This window comes from Armigeres subalbatus, chromosome 3 (genome assembly GCF_024139115.2).
Source record: "Armigeres subalbatus isolate Guangzhou_Male chromosome 3, GZ_Asu_2, whole genome shotgun sequence".
NCBI classification, from domain to species: Eukaryota; Metazoa; Arthropoda; class Insecta; order Diptera; family Culicidae; genus Armigeres; species Armigeres subalbatus.
The window spans coordinates 249,313,751-249,339,300 of NC_085141.1; the positions used below are offsets into that span (position 1 = coordinate 249,313,751).

The following is a 25,550-nucleotide window of genomic DNA, read 5'->3' on the forward strand; positions in this document are numbered from 1 at the left end:
TACATTTCAATTGCATCTGGCAGTTAGAATTTTTCCTCTGGTTGAATTGAACCATGTAGGAATTACAATGTTTTCAACTTAAACTAAACTTAACCTATTTTATACTAAGGGTACAAGGAGTTAATCGTTGCAATAGAAATTTGAGCGTTTGAAAAATTTCGAATCTGGGATCCGATTGGAATTTCCCGTCATTAATTTTGCACGGGAATTCAAAACTTTTTTGCGTGAAGGGCATTCCCAGAAATTGGATTTATGATTGCCCCCACAATTTGCACATTTAAATTGATTGGAATCTTCTCTCACAGAACATGCGTCCTTGGCGTGAGAGGCTCCACCACAAATCATGCATTTAGCATCCACTAGACAATGTTTGATTCCATGACCCCACTTTTGGCACTTACGGCACTGGGTGGGGTTTTGGAAATTTCCCCCAGGCCTGCGGAAATGTTCCCATGTAACACGGACATGGAACATAATACAGGCCTTTTCCAAACTTTTCATATTAGGCTAGGTGTACCAGTTGTGGCTATAGCACCAGTTGTTGCACTAGTGCTTTATATGCCAAATGGCCAATCAAATCATCGCAAACCTAGTTCATATCGATAAAGCATATTCATATGATACGATAAAACCTTTGATCTCCTCCAAAACAAGCAAAGCATAATTGTAAAAATTGATTTTGCTTAATTTTTGACGTCCATTGCACCAGTTGTCGCACTAGTGGTCCCTATTTGGCCAGTCTCATAAGAAAACAATGGGATTAGCCAAATAAGGAACCAAAATTAAGAATAGTGCCACAACTGGTGCATGCGTTCCTATTATGGATTAATCAATTTTGATGATTATAACAAATTTTATTGTGGTTTTCACAGCTGTTCTAAGGAGCAGAAAGTTGTTGTTGTTGTTGTATTTGATTTATTTAGGTGACCTTTTCAACTTGTTGTCATTTAAGTCACCGGAGGATAAAATTACAATACCGTAATCCGGGGTATCATTGATCAATTTTTTCAATGTTTTGTAAATATTTCCTCCGTAAATTAAATGATTGCTTTTTTCATATTTTTAAAACGAGTACTGCTACGTGTAGAACGTTTGAGGCTATTGTTCTTGATTATTTGATAATTATAAAATTGTTTTAAAAATCTGTTTTGTCTAGTTTTTCGAATTTCCAATTTGGGGTAACTTTGATCATCAATCATTTCACTTTGTTACGTCTATAAAGCAAGCGTTTGTAAACGCCTTAAGGTAGGCAATTACTTTTGAAAACCTTATACTGAAGCGAAGCGTATTGATTGTTTCGAGTAAGGCATCATGACCGCTAGGTGAATTATCTGGTTTTTCAACAATAAAAATCAAAATTTTGAAACAAAAAATATGGATAAACAAAGAAAATAAGATTACTTATCACCCAATTGTAGGTACGATCTCATTTTTTTTGTTATTATGCTTGTTTTGAGTGCTTTTTTGGCAGCTTACTGTGAGTTAACAAAATGATGTTGATTTTATTTTTCAAACTATGGCAAAAATTAAATGCAAATTCTAGTGGAGATTATATTATTCGGTAGCAAATTTAGTCAAGATTAAAATACCTAACTCATAATAAGTAATCGTAATAACAGAAAGTAATACTTTATTCATCTTTTGAAAATGGTTCAACTGATCAATGTTACCCCGCTGATCAATGTTCCCCCGGATTACGGTACATTCTTATATCTAGTCACTGTGGATTTATCGTTCGTGTTAGCCTTTGGTCCGGGTTCCCGTCAGGTTGGTTGTCTTGATTCCCTTATGCTGCGTAGCTCGGTGGTTGGCTTATTCATCGTGTAAGTATTTTTGCTGATGCGTTAAATTTCGTGGATCAAATTCGTTTTCGTGAGGTATGATGCTGTTTTTCTAAGTTCATTGATGTCGTTTCCTAGGGCCAGGTAGAGTGACTTGGCGATATTTTCTTCGATACGGTGTTTGGTGAATTTGGTGCATTCCAGAATGATGTGCTTCACTGTAATTGGGGAGCCACATGCTGAGCAGGTGGGTGCGGCTTCCTTGCGGGCGTAATGTCCGTGTGTAATTCTAGTGTGACCGATTCTGAGTCGGGTAATAGCTTTGCTTTCTTCTCTGTTCATCGAGAAGGATGTTGACCATTCGCTTGTATCATATTTTATTTCTCTCAAGTGTCCGCGGTTATTGTGCCAGGCATTCTCCCATGTTAGTCTTGTATGGAGTTTAACTAGCTTTTTGTAATCATCGTATGGTGTTTCAATATTGGTGGATGTCTGTGCTGCTGTGGCAAGTTTCGCTAGTTTGTCGGCTTTTTCGTTGCCAGTTATGTTTATATGAGCTGGTACCCAGCACAGGTCTAAGCGGCCAGGGTTTTGTTTTACTTTGTTTTTGATATCTTCTATCCATGGGTGGTTAGAGTTGTGCCCTTTAACTGCCGCGAGGACACTTTGAGAATCGCTGAATATGACCGTCAATTCAGTGGGGTTGAGGTCAATTGCTTTATTTATTGCGTATGCTTCCGCGCTGAAGATGGATAAATGTTTAGGAAGATTGATGCTAATTTCATGGTCACTCAGTATATTCCGCTTCCCGTTCCTTGTCTGGTTTTGATCCATCGGTGTATATGTGTTTGTGGTGGGGGTATTTGAGTTTGCATGCTTCGAGAAAACGGATTCTTTTTCGGTGGGTGTTAGAGTATTGAGTGTGGTTATGTTGACTCCGTTTATTTGTTTGATGGTGTTGTAATTTGATTGTCCTATGGTAACGTTTACCTGTGGGATGTTCAGGGTCTCTGATTTTTCGTTTGATCGCTCTGTTAGTGTACAGGTTGGGGAGATAGCTTTGCGGCACATTTGTTTTGTACTATATAAGATAAGTGCTTCAGATATTCTAAGATCCAATGGAAGTTGTCCACTTTCTGCTAACAGGCTTTCAATTGGGCTGGAGTGAAATGCCCCAGTGGCTATTCGAATTCCTTGATGGTATATGGGGCACAGTCTGTTGAGATCGGTATCTTTAGCTCGGCTTATTATAGGGCCTCCGTATATAAGTCTGGGAACAAGCATGGTGTTTAATATCCGAAGTAATGATCTTCGATCTGCTCCGAAATTTGTGCTGCTTATACTTTTCATCAGGGCTAATATTCGTTTACATTCATCTCGTTTCGTTTGAATATGATGTTTGAAGTTGAGTTTGTGATCTAGCCATATTCCCAACAGTTTTGTATTTTTTGTTAGTTTGATTGGTTCTTTATCAAGTATGGCAGGAGGCTGTTTTAGAAGCTTTTTCCGGTTTCCAATGTGCATAATTGACGACTTTTGAGTAGAGATGGTAAATCCAGTTTCAGTGCACCAGTCTTTAATTCGGTCTAGGATTTTTTGTATCTTAAAGCGGGTCCATCTGGCGCATCTTGTGGTTACGGCGATGGTGATGTCGTCTGCATATAGTTTGATAATGGTGTTTTTGGGTATCCAATCGTTTATGCTATTGATAGCAACTAGGAAGAATGTGGCAGCAAGTACTGATCCTTGTGGTACTCCGTTTTGTTGAATTTGTTCAGAGGAGAAATGCCCTTGATAAAGCACTTTGAAACGTCTTTCTTCGAGAAATTTTTGGCAAAAGGTAGCCATGTGTCCCCCTATGCCAGCTTTTGACAGATTTTTTAGTATCAGATAGCGCCAGGTTCTGTCGTATGCCTTTTCTCAGTCCAGGAAAAGAAGTTCTGCGTGTTTTTTCTCATTTATGGCTTGGGTGTATATGTCTTCTATCTCTGTAAGGGGATCAGTTGTTTGTTTTCCTTTCCGGAAAGCGAATTGATTAGGTCCCAGGACTGATTTATTTTCGAGTTCGTTCATTAGTCTGCGATTGACCATTCTTTCGAAAAGTTTCATCACACAGCTTGTTAGGTATATGGGTCGAAGATTTTTTGGATCGTTTGTGTGTTTTCCTGGTTTAGGGATTGGGATTAGGTGAGATTCTCTCCAGGTGTTGGGGAATATTCCATTGATCCAAATGTTATTGTATGATGCAAGTAATTTCTTCTTGATAAATAGTGGAAGTCTTTTCAGCATTTGATTGTGGATGTCATCGGGACCAGGTGAGGATCCTTTCAGTGTGTCCATATGGTATATAAGCTCTTCCAAAGTAAATTCTTTGTTGTACAGTGAATATCTTGCTGTAGGGAAATTAATTGGCTGCTGTTCTTCAGCATTCTTTTTAGTAATGAAGGTGAGTGGGTATGCGCTGTCTGATGATTCTTTGGTGAAGTGTTTGGCTAGGTGTTCCGCAATCTGTTGAGGGTCAGTTATGTTGTTGTTATCTGATGTTATCGTCCAGATGTTTTCTGATGATTTTTTCCTGATATGCTTCTGATCTTGTTCCAAACTTCTTTTGGTGTTGTGTGTTCATTTATCTCAGAAGTGAATTTTTCCCACGATTTCTGTTTCTCTTCTTCGATGATTTTCCTTGCTTCGTATCTGTGTTTACGAAAGTTGTCGTGGATCATTTGGTAATCAGGGTGGTCAATAGGTGTGTTTTTAATTTTCTGAGAGATTTTCGCCTTTGTTTCACTGCTTCCTGGGTGTTGTCATTCCACCAGGGTACGGATTTTTTGATACCACTTCTGATGTTCTTGGGATTGATGCTAGTGCGGCATGTCTGATGTAAGTAGTCAGATCTTCTATTGAGTATTCCTCATTTGGGTTTATTTGATCTTCTAGAATCTCTTCGAATTTTTTCCAGTCTGCGGAGTCGATTTTCCATTTGGGATATTGTTTATTAGGGCAGTTGACCTGAATAGTTCCGATTTTAATGGGAAAATGATCGCTGCTATGCTGGTCGTTTATTATGGTCCAATCTAATTTTGATGCTAGTTCAGGGCTGCATATTGTTACATCGATTGCTGATGTGCTGTACATATCGTTTCTTTTGGCTGAGTGTATGAAGGTTGTTTGGCCATCATTTAGCGTTAATAATCCATGGTCTTCTATTATTTTGATAATTTCTTTACCTCTGGAATCTTGGTGTTTCAAATCCCATTGCGCGTGGTGAGCGTTTAAGTCACCGGCCATTATTAGTGGCTTCGGTAAAGTGCATAGCACTTTGTCAAATTCTTTAGTATCCAATGTTATATTTGGCGGAATGTATATTGATGCGATTGTCATTTTGAAGGGTGTATTTACCTCTATAGCGATGATTTCCAGGTCTGTTTGTATTTGTACTGGGGTGAAAGGGATTCCCTTCTTTATAAGCGTAGCTACCCCTCCTTGACCAGATGGTCGATGCTTAAATATCGAGTTGTATCCTTTTATATTAAAAGCTGTCTTTGGGTTTGTCCTGGTTTCTTGTATGGCCAGGAAAAGAGGCTGATGTTCACTTATTAGTAGTTGAAGTTCTGCGTGTTTGCTCCGTATACCGTTACAGTTCCATTGTATAAGCGTGGTCATATTCAGATTTGATTTTATTGTTGCTATTATCAGTTATCGTCGTTTAATTCCTCTGTTTCCATGTCTGAGGAATCTGTTTTTCTTTGTTTGTTGTTGTTTTTGTTGTTTATTCGGTTGCTTTTCCTTCTTGGTGTGCCTTCTCTGGTTTCTCTGTCGGGAGATGATTCGATCGGTTTGTCACATTTAATTTTTTTTCCATGTTTGTCTTTAGTTGTGATCATTTTCTGGGTCTGCGGCTCAATGTTTTTTGTTAATTTTTCTATTAATTCATCCTTTTTCTGCAGCTCGTTTGTTAGCTTGCCACAGTGCGTTTTCATTTCTTCGATATCTTTTTGCATTTTCTCTTCAGTGATCTTTAAATTCTTTTCTTTATCTTTGAGGTAGTTATACCAGTTTTTAATATTTGCTTCTTTTTCGTTGAGCGCTTCCATTCGTTCCGAAATAACTTTCATTTTTTCCGAGATAAAGCTCATTTTCTCCTCCAGCTCCTTTTCCCACTGTTTTCTTAAATTTTCGACAATAGTTTGGACATTGCCTGTAACTTGGTTTTTCGCTGTTGTTGATAAGTTGTTTCCGGGCTGCGGTGTATGAGATGTTTTTATCCGTTTTTATTTTGATTATTTGCTGCTCTTGCCTGAAAATTGGACATGCCTTGCTGGTCGAGATATGATTATCGTCGCAGTTTATGCACTTTATTTCTTTCGAGCATTCATCACTTTCCAGGTGTGCCTTTTCGCCGCAGGTTCGGCAGCGTTCTTCTTTTTTGCAAAATTTACTAATGTGCTGATACTCGTAACACCGGTAGCATTGCGTTGGTCGGGGGTAGTACTTTTCGGTTCTGCAGACGCGGTATCCAATTTTCAGTTTTTCTGGCGGTGAAGGCTGGGAGAACGTGAGAATCACGACTCCGGTGTTAAATTTCGTTTTTTTGTCGTCGCTCATTCTGCTGATATGTTTAACTTCAGTCACACCTTGTGTGCTTAGGTTTGTTCTTATATCGTCTTCAGTATCTATTGCGAGCTCCCGACAGACAACGACAGCGCGGGACGTATTCCGTTTGGTATCCCAGCTGACGGTGATCGGTGTTCCATCTGCCAATTCCTTCATGTTTTCAACTAATTTCCTTGCATTTTCTCATTCAGAATTACGGTCAACGAACCGTCTTTTCTGTTTAGCCAAATATCTTCATAACAGCAGTATGTCTCGATTGACTTTGTCACGAGAAATATGCTGTGCTCGGTTATTGATCCATTTGTTTTCTTCAATATCACATACCTATTTTGATTGGCACGATCGGGGGGAAACAACCCCCCGCTGCGCGTCCCCATTGTCACACTTTTGTCAGCTATGCGATTTTCACTGTTCACTCGTCACTCGCGGTGTATGGGCCGATACGTGGTTTGTAATTTGAGCGTTGGTTCAATTCGATTTATCGCTGCCTTCGCGGTGCACTACTTAGGTTGAGAAGCGGGTAATTAATTACGTCCGTTCTCAATGACGATCGCGGGAGTTATGATGAAACAGATGAGCAGGAAGTAAAACCTTTCGCTTGATATATAAAGTACACCCACCCCACATGCCTTTTACTTATTTTTAAAAAAATAGTTGTTCTTATGTATGGCGTCAATTGGTACACCGACCCTATTTAGTTCACTTTTGTTAAAATGAACTAAATAAAATTCTTGAGAGATGCCCCTCTGGGAAGTACCAGAGTGAGATTTCTTTTTCATCTTAATTACTTGGACTGGTGAAAATCCAAGTAATTGAGAAATTTCAATTTTAATCTCATCCAGTGATTTATCATCACTTGGGAGACCTTTCAAGACGACTTTGAACAATCGCTCAGTTTTGTCGTCGTATGTGAAGAATTTATGGCGCTTCTCAGTTAAATACTGAAGAAGACGTTTGCGATCGTCAAAGGATCCCAGCAAAACGCGGCAGTCACCCTTCCTAGCAATCTGAAATGAAACCTTGATCCCCTGAAGGTTACTCAAGATTTCATTCCGAAAGCCAGAAAACTCGGTAACAGATACCACAATTGGCGGAATCCGTTGTTTCTTCGCATGAATCGAATCATCTGGGCTAGAGGTAGATTCGATTTTCTCAAATTTATCATCAATCAAATCGAACTGATTGCTCAGTTCGATAGGAGAAGAAATAATGTCAACGTTAGATTTAGAAGGAATATCTGAAGTCTCCAGCTTCCTTCTATTTTTTCCGCGCTTGGGCAGGACGGTCTTGAAACCTTGTTTCTTTGAAGGAAGTGGAGAATTCAGAGACTCCCCCTTCCTCTTGTTTTTATTAATGCTCATGGCTGAGAGTGGAGACGTGACCTTCTAAGAGGTTTTTCCCAGAACGGTGTCCCTGCAGGATTACCACCGCTTGTCGGAATTTTACTTCCGCAAACGGGTCCAACGTAAAACGAAGGCACGGGTCCTTGCAAAGATCGTAACGGGATCAGTGGGTACAAATAGCGCTGAGAAGCACTGTTGAAATTAAAATAGCTTCGGGTAGTATTAAAAACTTCCTTCCGCAAAGAGAGAAAGAACCTCACAGCACGAAAGCATGATGCGGTCTGAACCACCTTTGTAGTAGTTTTGGGTTTCTAAAGCTTAATCTTCCCCACCACTCGACCAGAATTGGACTTAAAATATTTCTTCTAACTTAGAGTCATTTGAAAAGTATCATAATTTTCATTTTTTATGGGAACGAGAAATTCATTCTTTGTGCATAGTATTTCACTCTATGGTAATTTGAATCACTTTGAATAATAGTTTCTTTCTCTGTTAAGTCGTTAAAAATAATAAAAAAAATGTGAATTAAATTACAGCACTATTCATACTTGTAAAAGAAACTACAAACCAACGCTAATGTTTTCTACTTGTAGTTTTTCATGCAACAGTTACTTGTAAATTACACATTCCTGGCCACGCTTATCTAGGGAGTTACTAGGGAGAGAAGGACCACGGAGTTGGATATTGATAAGCAGTGTTGTGCTTAATCATTTTCAGACGATCATGATTGCAATTTTCATGTGAAAACTTCTCACGTGAAAACAGTAGACGAGTTGTCACCGGCGACAACTTCTCAAATTTTGTACTCAAACGATATTAAACACAGAATTTTCATTCAATCATTAATCTTCACTAATAATAGCTAATTGTTAACAGTCCCGTTATATCTTCTATTTGGCGTTATAGCTTCATGCTAGTGAGGAAAAAGAGTTCAAAATGTAACGGTAAATGCTTCAAATCAAGATACGATTTTCAAACGATTCTTAATCGCTGGCGAGTTTTAATCACTTGATAATTTAAAAGTAAAATCGCGGGTGAGTTTGATCATTCTCGATTTTTCGAAAATTTGATTTTTCCCAACCCTGTTGATAAGGTATTCGTTGGGTCAGGATGTGCTGGTAGCTGACAATGTGACCATGGTAGAACTTACTCCGTAACACACCACGAGGAGGTATATAACCAGCTTTACGGCTATGTTATGACTTATGAGCTTGTCTGGTATAAAAGTTAAAAGACCAGGCAACAATCCCAAACAATTCAATACCAAGTTATCATATCATCAAGATTGCGATTTGTTATTTTTTAGATATTCTCGGCTACTCGCCTTTAGTTATTAACATTGAGCTTTAGTTATTACCATTGACCATTGAGATATGAAATATTTTATTTAACTGTTTACTATTAAGTATATTGTTTCGTTGTCATAGTGGAGCCTCATCAAGTGAGCAGTTTATACATAAGTCTCTTAAAAATTCAAATTTTACGTTCTCGATCGTATTGTGCACAACAACGAAATGCATGCGATTGCGGTGGCACCGACTGATACCATCCATAACCATAACATATCCTTTCACGTAATTCGCCATGCCGTCCACGGCGCTGAGAGTGGAACCCATCGTAACAAAGTGAGAGAGAACACGTAGCGGGATAGGAAAATTCTTCGCCATCCTAACCGACAGCATCCCTATTTTTCCTTGTTTTCCACAGAACGAACACCCCACCATATCGGCGAGAGGGAGAGCCGAACCATCCTAAACCATCTCACCGCACGGGCACAGCATCCAGTGTGGAAGCAGCAGCCAGTATTTCAGCGGCGCGTGTGTGTGAAAAGTGAAAAGTGGATACTCCGTCGTCCTTTTTGCGAAAAACGTCGGAGGCGAAAATTTTCTTTTTGTGGACCTCAAACTCCGGAAAACTGGCCACGCCGTGGTAGAAACACTCCGTCGGTACCGGTACGATCGGTCGGAATCATCGTGGATTACGGGCGCTGGCCCACGCACGGTGCAATTTTTTGCGTTTCTAATCGGATGGTCGTCGGCCCAGAGTGAGTTTTCCCTGCCGCTGCCCATTTTGTGAAGAGAAGAAAAACTCGGGGCGTCGACTTACGGTGGAGTCAAATAACTTCTGTGGCCTTCCTGTGAGGGTTTTAGGCAGGAATTGTCTTGCTAATAGCATCAGATTGATAAATGAAGATTTGAAAATGCGGATTTCAGTGTAAACTGTGCAACGATTTAAAAAATAGGTGCTTGAAAATCGGAAAAAATGGAAGCAGTGTTGGAAAAAGGATAACCAGGGTTCAAACGCTTCGTCTTTGGGGGAGTCTAAAAAGTGTAAAATAACCCGTGGGGTGGAAAATGCTGCAAGAAGAGATTCGAAAAATGGTGTTACGCATTAGATTATTTGAAAATCAAGAGATGGATGACTATATGTCCTCCCAATTGACGACGAGTGATGGCGTCAAGGAAAAGAAGAAGTATGGTATCAATATTTAAGATGAGACCACCTCAGTGAGGTCGCCAATGGATAAGTGAAAAGTATTTTGTTCAAGTTACGTTTCGTTCAGAATAGTTGCGAAATAAAACAGAAATGATTGTAAATTATGTAAAGTTACTCCAAAATGGCCAGATGGACAGGTACTATGGCTACCATGGAGAATGCGGAAGCGAGTGAAAATTGCAGCTGAATTTTTACTCTACGACACATTTAGAGTAACGGGAGTAGCAGAAGCAGCAGAAGTCGTCGAAGCAAAAACGCAACCCCGAAAAAGGAAGAGGCGGTGGGCTGGGGCGTACAAGGATTTTCCTGTAAGTCTCTCCGAAATTCGAATCTACCGACAGCACTCCAGACAGAGGCTGTCTCTCCTCGAATCTTCCAAAATCAAAGAATCTGTACGATCTCCTCGCGTATTCTGCTCTCGCGTCTTCAACCGTGCCTCCTACTGTTCGAACACAAATGAAACCACAAACTTATACACTCGCACTTTCGTTGAAGAACAGTGACAAGTGAGATAGCAACTAGAGATATTATATCGCATTAATCTAAAAAAAGAAACAAGTTATCAACACGTAGAAGAAAAATGCCAAAACCTACGACTTTCGCCTCGGGCCTTAACAGGCGCCGAACGATGAAAATAATTCCGTTGGTCCTCCTCTGCATGTTCAATCGTCCCGTATTGGGCCAACGCCCGCTAGGTAATGCCACATTTGGTGCAGCTCACAACTCGACAGGTGTAATCAACGTCCTTCAACCGTCGACAACGTCTACGACCAACGAGCCACCTTCTGAGCACTACGAACATCCCGACCATCGGACTGCCTCCAGCAATCAAATTGCTCACGAGGAAGAAGACGCCGCTCCCTATCCCAGTATCAATGACATTACGTCTGAGAATGGGAATCGGGGTGCCAGTCCCAGTCTGATCCAACAGGCGCGGAACAACAAATACATTCCGACGCCGACTACGGCCCATCGCGCTCATGGCGGTGGAGCGGATGATGCACACCACGACCGGAAGATGCCATTCAATCCGAGGCGATTTAAGGCCTCCAGCATAGCAGAGCTGCGGAGGTTAAATAATGAGCAGAAATCGCAAGAACCGGCAGAGCTGCCCGATCGAAACGGTTCTGCGACATCGTCCAGAGGCAACGATGGTGGCCAGTCGCGACAAAATCTGCTGGATATGCACTACGGGAACTCAGTGTCATCGCCCGGGTACCGGAGGCCTTACGAGCATTTCAAAACGCCGAGGGACGATCCTTTGCGGGCGATTTACGAGCGGATTAATGTGGTGAGTAGTTGTTTTAGTAGTTGTATTAAAATTGTTTATTTGCAGATGAATTATGATCCTGGAATTTAACTAATTTTGGTTGTGTCTCAAAATTGCCACCAAAACTGAAGCCTCTTGAGTCAATGAAAGCGATGAACTTTTGCTGGAAGGTGGTTATATGTACATCCAACCAGGGGATGGCAGATTTTAATACAGTTCTGCATAAGAACCTTACAGAAACTGTAAAATAATTGGGCATATACAACTCTGTAAGCTTTTTATACAAATATTGTATTAAAATAATACAGATTTGTATTATTTTAATACAATATTTGTATAAAAAGCTTACAGAATTGTATATGCCCAGATTTTATACAATAATTGTCAGATTGGTTTTTTGGGTGTAGATATGACATATTCTGAAATTTATTGATTGATAATTATCAAAAGTAATTACTATAAGATCTTCACAAATAAATTCTGATGATTTTACTTCACAGTTGAAAAAAAATAAGAAAATTAAGAAGCACCTCCAGTGCTTTGTATTATGTGCTCATGCACTTCTTCTAAAATTCCGGCCCCTAGCTTAGGCTAGTTCGCCGACTGGCTTGCTGAGATCCACTGCTACATTGTCTCGATTCATCGGCGGTCGTGCCGTAAACTTCCTCACTCGAATCCTCCTGACTTCCCCCGGCGTCGAGGGTGGTCCACCAGTTCCGGTGAAGGAAACTTCCGCACTGATGGTGCCCCGACTACCGGCGGCTATCGCACGGGACGCTTTCGCGCATTGCGCCGTCTTCGTCTTCGGGTTGCAGAGGTGGTCCGACAGTTCCGGTGGTGGATGACGTCCGCACTGGCGGTGCATTACATACCCGAAGCACTTCCTTCTTCTTTCTTCAGCAGGCCAAACACTGCTCTCTGGACTCACACTGGATTTCCCCCCGAGACTACGCTTATTCGCTGGTCACTTCTCCATCTACGCTGCAGTTCTGACAGTATTTGCGTCACGACTCTGCTGACCACATTCCACGTGCCTTCTTCGTGACACATTCGCTCTGCGATGTTGACCGCCCGTAGGGCAGGCATTCCTCTATGCACTTCCGCATATCTTGGGCAATCAAATACCACGTGTTCATGAGTCTCTTCGACATTCTCGCACTCTGGACATAACGGCGAATTAGTATGTCCAAACCGATGTAAGTACTTCCGGAAGCATCCGTGACCCGACAGAAACTGCGTCAGGTCAAAGTTCACTTCACCATGCTTTCTGTTCATCCACACCGACCCACGTCCACCTCCCTTTCTCCGTACTGTCCCACTCTTGTTGCCATCTCGCCATCGAACGGATTCTCACCTCCTTCCTTACGTTTCTGGTGTCTCTTCGCCGATAACACTCGATGTCTTCCTCCAGGGTGATGCAGATGGGTAGCATCCCAGCAATAACGCATACTGCCTCCGACGATATCGTTCTATATGCGCTCGCGACTCGAATGGCCATCAGCCGGAACACACTTTTCAGCTTTTCCCGGTTCCGCTTGGTTTGCAGTGCATTGCCCCAAGCAGGAACCCCATACCGCAGTATCGATGACGAGACACTAGCTAACAAACGCCTCGTGTTGCTTCTTGATCCGCCTACGTTAGGCATGATCCTCGCCGACTTTTCACAGGCGTAGTCAACGCGTTGAAATTTAGCCGATTACTCCCAGGTGCTTCAGTGATCGCTTCGAAGCAATCGCATAGCCCCCGACGACGATCTCCATTCACTGGATCGCTTTGCAGTTGCTGACTAATAGCACCTCCGTTTTGTGGTGAGCTATCTGCAGCTTAACACCGCTCATCCAGCGCTCGATAATGGCTATCGTCTCCATCACCAACACCTCCACTTCTTCAAGAGTCTCGCCCATCACCGCTAGTGACACGTCGTCCGCAAAACCCACGATTTTCACTTTCCTGGGTAGCTGCAAAGTCAACACTCCGTCGTACATCCCGTTCCAAAGAGTTGGACCAATTATGGAGCCCTGGGGAACACCCGCTGTAACGCGCATCGATTTTTGTCCTTCGTTCGTCTTGTACATCAGAACTCTACCCTGAAAATAACTTTTCAGTATATTGCACAGATAGTTGGGGATCCGCATTCTGTGCAGCGTCGCCGCGATGACTTCAAAGCTGGCGCTGTTGAACGCGTTCTTCACGTCTATCGTGACCACTGCGCAGTACCGATCTCTTCGTCTCTTCTGCTTGGACGCCTTCTCAGCACTCTCGAGCACTGTTCGAATGGCATCCACCGTCGATACTGCTCTATGGAATCCGAACTGCATATTCGACAACCCGCGTTCTCCCTCTGTACATTTCGTCAGCCTATTGAGGATGATTCTCTCAAGGAGCTTCCCGAGCGTGTCTAATAGGCATATAGACCTGTACCCAAGTAGCACACGCAACATCTTCCTAAAAGCACGTTGTTTCTATTCAGTTTCATTAACGGCATTGGAAAAACATCAAAGCACGAAAAAGTTGCGTCAAGATGTAAAAAACGTTCGAATTGTGATCAATGTTTCATTAAAATTGCAATACAGTACGTGTTTGACATTTGAAAACAAACAAACAAAGAGTACTGCACTTCATGTTGCAAACACGAAACAAAATCATTAAGTTGCATATTTTTTACCATGTTACTTCAATGCGTCTTTCAAATTTTAATTGTTTGTTTAAATAAGGTTGCAGAAAAGTTGAATGTGTCTTCATGTTTAATTTTGCATCGTTCAACGTTTCGACAACTCACATTTTTTTCATGTGATGGTGCAATCAAGTAACAGGAAACTCGAGTACAAAACTTCATAATCGTATGGTTTTTATTGTGAGTCAACATCCACTCCCTTCGAAGTGTTGAATGGTGCTGTGGTAGAGTGAAGGACTATCAATCACAAGATCCATAAATCGAATCCAGTTTTATATTTATATTTTATTTTTTCCGCTGTAGTATTTTGCAACATTATTGTACTTTTACTGCAATCGAAGGATGTTTCCGTAGGCTCCACCTCTTGCGCTTTTTAGATTGCAAGAGAGTTATATTTGATGGCACATACGCAAAGATTATTTCTTCCCGAATAGTTGCAACACAGTGAAATGTTCAGTAGTGAAACAATTTGTGCTACTTGGGTACGCGGCTGGATTGCCGGGTGACTTTCCTGGCTTAGGCAGCAACACCAGCTTCTGGATCTTCCACATTTCTGGAAAATTGCCTTCGTCCAGGCACTTTTGCAGCGCCTTCCTGAACATGTCCGGATATGCCAGGATCGCAGCTATTAACGCAACGTTCGGTATTCCATCCGGACCCGGGGCTTTCTTCGCTTTCAGGCGTTTAGTCGCTTCCGCAAGCTCACTATTGGACACTTGTCGATCTAAGGGGTTTGCTTCTCCTTCTTCGTCGTACGGTGTTGGCGGCCACATGGTCGGATCATGTTTCGGGAAGAGACCCTCCACAATTGCCTTCAACTTGTCCGGGCACATTTCAGCTGGCGTCGATGGGCCTTTGATCTTCGCCATCACGACCCGATACGCGTCCCCCCAGGGGTTGGCGTCTGCTTCTCGGCACAGCTCCTTGTAGCAGTCTGACTTGCTGAGCTGGATAGCCCGTTTCAATGCGGTCCTAGCTTCCCGGAACACCGCTTTGCGTTCCTCTCTATCTGGTTCCGTCCTTGCTCTCTGTGCCCGCCTCCGAGCTTTGAGGCAAGCAGCGCGTAGCGTTCTTAGCCTATCGTTCCACCAGTAAGCTGGACGCCGATTGCTTCTCGGTTCTAGTTTTCGTGGCATCGTAGCGTCGCAAGCTCTTACCATCATTCTTGTTAGCTCGGCCGCATCAATGGTCTCGGTACTGCTGTCCGGTCGAAGTGCTTCAAAGAATAGGTCTTTGTTAAAGGCTTTCGTTTTCCACCTCCGATCACTGGATATCCTTCTTCGTGTTGCACCAGGATTTCGTTGGCCAATACGGTAGCGAATCGCCTGGTGGTCGCTGTGAGTGTACTCCTCGCTAACTCTCCAGTCCATACTTGCCACCAACGAAGGACTGCAGAACGTGATGTCGATGATAGACTCCCTCCCATCTCTCCGAAACGTGCTCACCGAGCCTTCATTACACAATCGTACATCTAGCTTCGCTAGAGCTTCCTGCAGGATATATCCTCTTGTGTTGGTCACTCGACTGCCCCATTCCACGGCCCAGGCATTGAAGTCACCTCCTATGACTACCGGCCTTCGTCCGATCAGCTTATCGGTTAACAGATCCAATATCTGGCTAAACTGATCCACGGTCCACATAGCAGCTGCATATGAAGACGCCGTTAATTCTGGCAATCACGAAGCCTTCGCATGAACTCTCCACCACTTCTTGAATAGGGAATTTGCCCATGACTTGTAGCGCAGCCAAACCCGTTCTATCTGTTACCCTGTTGCCGTTATCAGGGGAAACTCGATACGGCTCTGCAATTATCGCGACATCGCACATCGTTTCTGCTGTAGACTGCCATAACAGTTGTTGTGCGGTTTCACAATGATTCAGATTAATCTGAATTATCTGCATTACTGCTGGCCTGCGATCGCCCTCTTGTAGGCTGGGCATTTGTAGCCACTCGTCTGATGATCATTTCCGTCCTCTGAAGTGCAAAGCACACACTTCGGTCTTTGCGTGCAGTCTCTCGCAAGATGACATGTTTCCCCACATTTCTAGCACATGTTAGATCTGTCTGGACCTTTACAAGCTCCTGCTCGGTGTCCAAAGCCCAAACACTTGAAGCATCTCTCCATAGATTTGCTCACTTCTGGGGCGGCTTTCAATGGGCATTTCGACCATCCAACCGTCAGTTTGCCTACTTCCAGTGCCTTATGAGCAGCGGTTACTGGCAGACGAATCATCGCTGTCTGTGTGCCTCCGTACGCCTTCCTAATCCGGATCGACATTTGTACCTGTGTGTGTATATGTGTGTGTATGTGTGTGTATGTGTGTGCGCAAAATAATCTCACTCATTTTTCAGGCACTTATCCTTAACCGATTTGCTCGCAACAAGTTACATTCGACGCGGAATCTTGTCCCATTGTTTCGTATTGAAAATTGGCCCAATCGGACTATGGGCTTCGGAATTATGGCCAAAATATATTTTTTATAAGAAAAATTCTCACTCACTTTTTAGGCACTTACTCTTAGCTGATTTACTCGCAACAAGTTTCATTCGACGTAGAATCTTGTCCAATTGTTTCGTATTGAAAATTGGCCCAATCGGATTATGGGTTTCGAAGTTATGGCCAAAATTCATTTTTTACATAAGAAACACGTACAAAATTCTCACTCATTTTTCAGGCACTTATCTTTAACGGATTTTCTCGCAACAAGTTGCATTCGACGCGGAATCTTGTCCCATTGTTTCGTATTGAAAATTGGCGGAATCGGACTATGGGATTCGGAGTTATAACCAAAATTCCTTTTTTCAAAATCTCACTCATTTTAGTCACATATGTACCATCAGCTGATTTGCTCGCAAGAAGTTGCATTCGATGCAGAATCCGGTCCCATTGTTTCCTGTTGAAAATTGGCCGGATCGGACTATAGGCTCATAAGTTATGGTCAAAATACTTTTTTTTCACCAAAAGTGCGTAGAAAATACTCACTCGAAAGAAGCGAGAAAGGCGCCATCACCGCTAGGTGGATTAATCTGTTTTATTTTTTTACATTTTTTCGGGATATTGTATACATAACCGGCAGAATCTTTTGAAATTCATCTGAAGAAAACTAACCCCAAAAAATTCTCTAAGTTTTTGCAAAATATTCATTTGAAAATTATTTTATGAGGTTATCCGAATTGCATTTGGCCGAGGAATGAACATTTAGACGAAAGGGTTATGCATCGAAACAGTTTGGCCAAAAATTCCTTTTGATCAAAGTGACATACGGACGAACTTTTAATTTGGCCGAAAATGCTGTTTGCCCTTACATATCGTTTGGCAAAATAGGTAATCAAGCCAAAAATGCGGTTTGGCCGGAATAGTCGTTTGACAGAAAAGGCCATTTGGCCGAAAATGTCATTTTGCTTAACGTCATGACCGCTTAACGTCATACAGTCAAATGTCGATTACTGAAAGGGTAATATGGTCAAAAATGTTCACCCTGCCAAAGTACCATTTCGACAAATGGTACTTACTTGATACTTGATGGGCTACAGCTCTTCGATGAACCTACGCCGAATGGAGTATCCTTCTCCACTGGACTCGATCTTGGGCCAATCGCTTCCAGTCGCCCTGAACATTGAGCGCCCTCAGGTCCTCTTCAACTGCAAAAAGCCATCGTGTACGCGGCCTTCCACGAAGCCTGCGCCCTCTTTCGGGTTCTCTGCCGTGTTGTATAAGCTTAATAATATCCAGCCCTTTATATACCTGGTACAACTCGTGATTCATGCGACGCCGCCAGATACCGTTCTCTTGTTTACCGCCGAATATTGTCCGCAGCACCTTACGCTCAAACACTCCGAAAGCTCTTCGATCAGCCTCCTTTGACGTCCATGTTTCATGGCCGTATAAAGCCACCGAAAGAATCAGAGTAGTATACAGCGCGAGTTTTGTTTTCGTTTGCGGGCTACGGGACTTAAGCTGGTTACGAAGTCCGTAATAAGCCCTATTTGCAGCTGCAATACGCCTTTTCACCTCGCGGGTAACATCATTATCGCACGTCACTAATTTTCCAAAATACACAAATTCTTCAACCACTTCAAATTTTTCACCATCCAGCACCATTTCACTACCACCACCAGTAATGAACCCACGTTGATTGCCAGCGACCATGTACTTCGTTTTGCTGGTATTGATCGTGAGTCCAATCCTCGCTGTCTCCCTCTTAAAAGGCACAAAAGCCTTTTCCACGGCACGGCGATCAATTCCGATAATATCGATATCGTCCGCAAAACCCAGGAGCATGTGCGATCTTGTGATAATGGTACCGCTTCTTTGCACGCCAGCTCTCCTAATCGCTCCCTCGAGCGTTACATTGAACAGTAGATTCGAGAGTGCATCACCCTGCTTTAATCCATCTAAGGTAACAAATGACGTCGATATTTCATCCGCAACCCTTACACTTGATTTCGATCCGTCCAACGTTATACGAATCAGCCATATCAGTTTCGCCGGAAAACCATGTTCAAGCATAGTTTGGCATAATTCATTCCGTTTCACTAAATCGTACGCCGCCTTGAAATCAATAAACAGATGATGTGTCTGCAAGTTGTACTCCCGGAATTTATCAAGGATTTGTCTCAGAGTAAACATTTGATCCGTCGTTGATCGGCCCTCACGAAAACCTGCTTGGTATTCGCCGACGAAGGACTCTTCAAGCGGTCTCAATCTGTTGAACAGAATACGGGACATAATTTTGTACGCTGGATTAAGGAGGGTTATTCCTCGGTAATTGGCGCACTCCAGTCTGTGCCCTTTCTTAAAGAGAGGGCAAATGAGGCCGTCCAACCAGCTAGCAGGCATTTCCTCGTCTACCCATATTTTCGACATAATATGGTGCAGAACTTCATGAAGCTGCTCACTGCCATGTTTGATAAGTTCAGCCGGGAGCTAGTTCTTCCCCGCAGCCTTATTGTTTTTCAACTCTTTAACAGCTTTTTAACCTCATCTAGTGTAGGTAACTCCACAGCTTGTCCATCGTCGCTAATATTTATTCTGTTCACCGATGCACCGTCATTTCCACTATTCAACAAAGTCTCGAAGTGTTGCTTCCACCTGGCAGCCACTTCGGTTTTATCTGTCAGCAAATTCCCTTGTTGGTCGTTGCACATGACGGGAGATGGCGCTGTCTTTCTCCGCACGCCATTGACAGACTCATAAAACCTCCACATATCGTTCTGCTCCATTTTTCCTGCGCCTCACTAATAACTTGTTCTTCGTACTCTTTCTTCTTCCTGCGGTGGGTCCGTTTTTCGGCTGCTCTTGCTTCATTGTACCGATCTCTATTCGATCGGGTACCCGACACTAGCATTCGGCTTCTGGCAACGTTCTTCTCGTCTGTCTCTCTCTGACACTCCACATCAAACCAACCCGTCCTGGGTCGCCTTTGTGCAGTGCCTACCACTTCTCGTACTGTTGTGCTCACCGCTCCATGGATCGACTCCCATAGATCGTTGATGTTGTCGCTAACGATGATTGCACTTATCCATTCGTCGAGCTTCTGGCGGTACTCAGCCGGTACTCCTTCCGCCGACAATCGCTGGGTGTAGTAACGCGTCGTTCCCTGTGATCTTTCGTTCAATACAGTTGACAACCGTGATCGATTTTTACTGACAACGAGGTAGTGATCAGAGTCAATGTTCGGACCTCTGAATGTCCGCACATCGATAATATCAGAGAAATGGCGCCCATCCACCAGAACATGGTCTATCTGATTGCAAGTTTCACCATTTGGGTGTCTCCAGGTGTGCTTTCGGATGTTCTTTCGTGCAAAGTAGGTGCTACTGATGGCCATCCCTATGGCAGCAGCGAAGTTTGCTAGCCGTAGGCCGTTGTCATTGGTAGCGGAGTGAAGGCTCTCCCTAACGATTATGGGACGGAAAAAGTCGGCTTTATCAAGACATTCATAAAACGTGTCCTTCACGTCGTCGGATTTATCGTTTGTCGATGCGTAAACGTTGATTAGGCTGTAATTGAAGAATTTGCCCCGTATCCTCAACACACAGATTCGTTTGCTAATGGGTTTCCACCGCATCAATCGCTTCATCTGCTTGCCCATCACTACGAAACCAACTCCATGCTCTGCTTTTCTGCCGCCGCTGTGATAGATGTTATACTTGAATGCAGTGTTGGTCGTGGGGTCCACGGCTTGGAATTCACGTTCTCCGGATCTGGGCCATCGGACTTCTTGAATAGCGGCCACGTTAATTCAAACCTTCTGCAGTTCGCGAGCCATAAGGTCCACTCGTCCAGGTTCATTTGAGGACCTGGCATTCCAGGTACCGAGTTTCCAATCATGGTTTTTATTTCGTTGTCGGGTCGGTTGCCAAAAATAACGTTCTCTTTTTCTTCTATCACCATTTTTCGTGGTATTTGAGAGGTCGCGTTACCTACATCGCGCTGATGGGACTGCCACCTTAGGTATAGCTGACGCGATACAGCATTTCGTTAATCAGACGCTGTTTGAGCCGCACCTCCTGGTGAACAGACGCTCGAGGCATACCTTCTCACTCTATCTGATGTCAAAAGGACAACAGTGCCCAGACTGCACTACCAGCTAAATACACAACCCTTAGTTGGCGGTCTTTTATCATCGGATGACCCGTGGAAGCGTGAGATTGAAACCTGTGGGAATGAACCAGAGCTCTGTTGGGCGCTCCTTCCTTGATGTCAACCCACCATTTTGCAGCCCTTCGACAAATGGTACTTTCTGTCAAATGACCTATTTGGCGCTAATGACTATGACTAGTTCGGCCAAACGGCATTTTCGCCGGCACGGGTTTTGGCTTAATGGTTCATTCGGCCAAATAACATATTTGACCAAACACCTTTTGGCCTTGTGCCCTTCGGCCGAATGGCCCTTCCAGTCTTTTAATCGAAAGTCTTCTTTCTCTTCTACAATGCATTTTGCGTGTCGATGATGCTTTCCTAGTTATCCTACGCATACAATTTTGATTCTTTTTCTTCTTCAATGGCTCTACATTCCTACTGAAACTTGGCCTGTTTTTCAACATAGGTTCTCTAAGAATTCTAGGAGGAACTAATGGAAAAATTCCTGATTCCTGGAGGAACTTCTGGAGCAATTCTTGGAGGAACTGCTGAAGGAGTTCCTTGCTGGAGGAACTCTTGAAGGTATTCTAGTAGGAACTTTGGAGGTACTCCTGGAGGAATTTCTGAAGAGGCATCTCGAGAAATTCCTGAAGGAACCCCTCAAAGAATTCTAGAAGGAGCTAATGGAAGAATTCCTGGAGGAACTTCTGAAGGAATTTTCGGAGCAACTCTTGGAGGTATTTCAGGAGGAACATTTATAGGAACTCATAGAGTAACTTCTGAAGAAATTCCTGAAGGAACATCTGGAGGAGCTCCTAGAGGAATTTTTGAAATAATTGCTGGAGAAATTCCTGTAGGAATTCTTGGAGGAGGTCCTGGAGGAACTTTCAGAGGAATTCCAAGAAGAACAAATTCCTGAAGAAACCCTGGAGGAACTCCCACGGGAACTAAGGGCAAAATTCATGGAGAAACTTCCGGAAGGATTCTTGGAGGAACTCCTGGAGGAATTCTTGGTATAATTTTTGAAAAGGAGGAATTTATGGAGGAACTCCGGGAGAAGTTCTTGGAAAAAGTCCTGGAAGAATTCTTGAATGAGCCCCTGGAGGAGTTCTTGGAGGAACTCCTGGAGGAATTCTTGGAGGAATTCCTCGAGGAAAGTTTGGAGGAACTCCTATAGGAATTCATGGAGGAGCTCCTCGAGGAATTCATGAAGGAACTAATGGATAAATTTCTGGAAGAAATCTTGGAGGAACGTCTGGAGAAATTCTTGGAGGAAATTCTGAAGGAATTATTAGAAGATATCTTGAAAAAACTCCTAGAAGAATTTTCGGAGGAACTCCGGGAAAAAATCTTGGAAGAACTTCAGGAGGAATTTTTGAAGGAAGTCTTGAAGGAACGCATGGGAGCACTCTTGGAGAATCTCCCGGAGGATTTCTTGAAAACACTTCTTAAAGAATTCTTGGAGGAACTGCGAGAGAAACTCTTGGATGAATGTTTGTATGGAGCTTATTGCAGTCGGAATATTCAAAGAATTTTTGACTGTATCTTGTAACTATTGTCGTCGAAACACAGATGGTACGCAGCACTTTCCTTTCGAAAACTCCAAGTGCGCGTTGGTCCTCCACGAGCATCGTCCAGGTCTTGTGTCCGTAGAGGACTACCGGTCTAATGAGCGTTTTGTAGATTGTCAGTTTGGTACGGCGGCGAATTCTATTCGATCCGCGCGTCTTGCAGAGTCCAAAGTACGTACGATTTCCAGCCACTATGCCTCTCCGAATTTCTCTGCTGGTGTCATTTTCAGCAGTCACCAGTGAGCCCAAGTACACAAATTCTTCTACCACCTCGATTTCGTCACCACCGATGCAAACTCGCGGTGGGTGGCTCACATTGTCTTCTCTTGAACCTCTTCCTATCATGTACTTCGTCTTCGACGTGTTGATGACTAGTCCGATCCGCTTAGCTTCCCTCTTCAGTCTGATGTAGGCTTCCTCCATCTTCTCAAAGTTACGTGCCATAATATCTATGTCGTCGGCGAAACCAAATAGCTGGACGGACTTATTGAAAATTGTACCACTCGTGTTAATCCCTGCTCTTCGTATTACCCCTTCCAAAGCGATGTTGAATAGCAAACACGAAAGACCATCACCTTGCCGTAACCCTCTGCGGGTTTCGAAGGGACTCGAGAATGCCCCTGAAACTCGAACTACGCACATCACCCGATCCATCGTCGCTTTGATCAACCGTGTCAGTTTATCCGGAAAACCGTGTTCGTGCATTAGCTGCCATAGCTGGTCCCGATCGATTGTATCATATGCGGCTTTGAAGTCGATGAATAGATGATGTGTGGGCACGTTGTATTCGCGGCATTTCTGCAGTACCTGGCGAATGGCGAACACCTGGTCTATGGTGGAGCGTTCGCCCATAAAACCCGCCTGGTACTGCCCCACGAACTCCCTTGCAATTGGTGCTAGTCGACGGCATAAAATTTGGGAGAGTACCTTGTAGGAGGCGTTCAGCAATGTGATTGCGCGGTAGTTGCTACAATCCAGCTTATGGCCCTTTTTGTAGATGGGACACACGACACCTTCCATCCACTCCTGCGGCAGAACTTCCTCCTCCCAAATCTTGGTAATGACCCAGTGCAGCGCTCTAGCTAGTGCCTCACCACCGTGTTTAAATAGCACTCCTGGTAGTTGGTCAACGCTAGGGGCTTTGTTGTTCTTCAGCCGGCCAATCTCCTCCAGCATTTCCTTGAGATCCGGAGCCGGTAGAATTATGTCCTGCGCGCGTTCCCCCAGGTCCATCACCATACCGCCATCTTCGTCTGCCACATCGCCATTCAGGTGCTCTTCGTAGTGCTGCCGCCACCTTTGGATCACCTCACGCTCGTTCGTAAGAAGGTTCCCGTTTTTGTCCTTACACATATCAGGCTGTGGCACGTGGCCCTTACGTGAACGGTTTAACTTCTCATAGAGCTTTCGTGTGTTATTAGCGCGGTACAGTTGCTCCGTCTCTTCACGGTCTCGATCTCGTAAGTGCGGACGCTCGTGATGTCGGAGAAGAATTTACCGTCGATAGACTAACGCAAAATGAACTCCCCAAGAAATTATGACGTTTGAGCGGGTCGCATAATGAACGCAAAATGAACTTTTGTTCGAGAAGACGACCCGCTCAAATGTCAAAATCCATCGGGTGAGTGAATTCGATGAACCCCTGCATAAGTCTATTAGAACGTGGTCGATTTGTTTTTCCGTTTCTTGGTTAGGTAATCCATCTGAAGGATCGTATTCACTAAAATTCAGTTTACCTTCATAACGGTTCCCGGTTGATTGGAATATTTTCATATTGAAAAGTTCACCAAAAATATGCAGAATATCACGGTATCACCGAAATTTGAAACTGTTAGAACTTTGTTTACTACAATCGAAATGATAAATATGAAAACATAATGAATAAACTCAATGAACGCGTGCCAAAGCTTTGTGAGAAATGAACTCCTCGAACATTATGACAGTTGACAAGGGCATGGAATGATCTCAAAATTGATTAATAACCCACCATGCCCAACTTTAGTTTGTTTGTTTGTGTATTAACGACACGTTACACCAGAGTAGTGCAACTTTAGTGTCAATATGCATCGGATGAATGCTTTTTTCATCATCCGATGAAAACAAAGAACTGATATATTTTCATTCTATCGTGTATTTATTTCACTGACTAGTAATCATTTTATTAATGACGATTTATTCTGCTCCGGTTACGGTTACCATGGGGATTACACATGTTTGATTTTTTTCCGAACACGTGACTGGACGGTGTTCCAAAAAAAAACGCACCGTTGGTTATCATGAAAGTTTATCATTTTCTTAATTATTTCCATAGCTTTTATTAGAATTACTCACATTTATCCTCGTCGCCAATGTGATATCTGAAATAACGAGGCACTTCCGAATTTGGGGTCCACAAGAAACTACAGAGCACAATTTACTGAAGCACGACAATCTTTATTGACCGCTAGTCTCACACCACCGATTATACTCATCCATCTCTTAAAACTTAATCAAGGATCACTAGATCTCTTCGACATCACAAGTACTATTCCAATTGATTTCACCACGTTATATTGCTTTACAGATACGTATTTCGTCTTCAACTGTAAGGCCATCTTCAATGTCTCGTACTTTACGCGACTCGTAGCTATTTTTTGTTATTGCGATTAGTCATCGGCTTGGCCAAATTATGATCGGCGGCGTGCCGACCCAAAATCGTCGGCGCCGCACAGGTCTAATTTTTGCATAACTCGAGAAATAATTAGGCAATTGGAACTAAACATGACTTTGACGACATGAAATGTTTCTAAGGTGAATTAATCAATTTTAGGCGAAACGAAGTTCGTCGGGTCTGCTAGTACTAAAAAAAGGCTAGAACAAAACTACTTTGATTCTCGATGAAACAGGGGAGAATTAACTCTCCCACCCAAGGGATCAAGTTTCCACACCTGATACTCTTCCCTTCCTCTTCACACGGAATCTTGGTGTGATTTATTTCGTCCCTAAAAATGCCCTCCGCTCGCTTTCAAATCCACTTGTATTTCAAATCTTCATGCCTGCCGTATCCCTACGGAACTATCAAATCTATACTTTCGCCTTTAATTCTATCATAAACATGTAGTCTAATAGCCTATTCAGCTGTCTAAGACAAGTTTGGTACTTTCAACTTAATTCCACTACGTTTTGTTATCTCTACAGATACGTATTTCGACCTCAACTGAGAGGCCGTCTTCAG

The 25,550-nt window shown here is 43.2% G+C and overlaps 1 protein-coding gene across 2 annotated transcripts in view; it reads left to right on the forward strand.

Moving 5' to 3' along the window:
- Positions 1–25,550, forward strand: part of LOC134223361 (leukocyte tyrosine kinase receptor) — a 110,753-nt gene that overhangs the window by 63,854 nt on the left and 21,349 nt on the right. Inside the window, exon 2 of one of the 2 annotated variants that reach the window (XM_062702503.1) lies at positions 9,446–11,525. The exons of the other annotated variant lie outside the window; for it this stretch is intronic. Within the exon in view, the coding sequence (XP_062558487.1) occupies positions 10,815–11,525 (711 nt within the window). The 5' untranslated portion in view covers positions 9,446–10,814. The remainder of the gene's footprint in view (positions 1–9,445; positions 11,526–25,550) is intronic. 2 annotated transcript variants of the gene reach the window in all.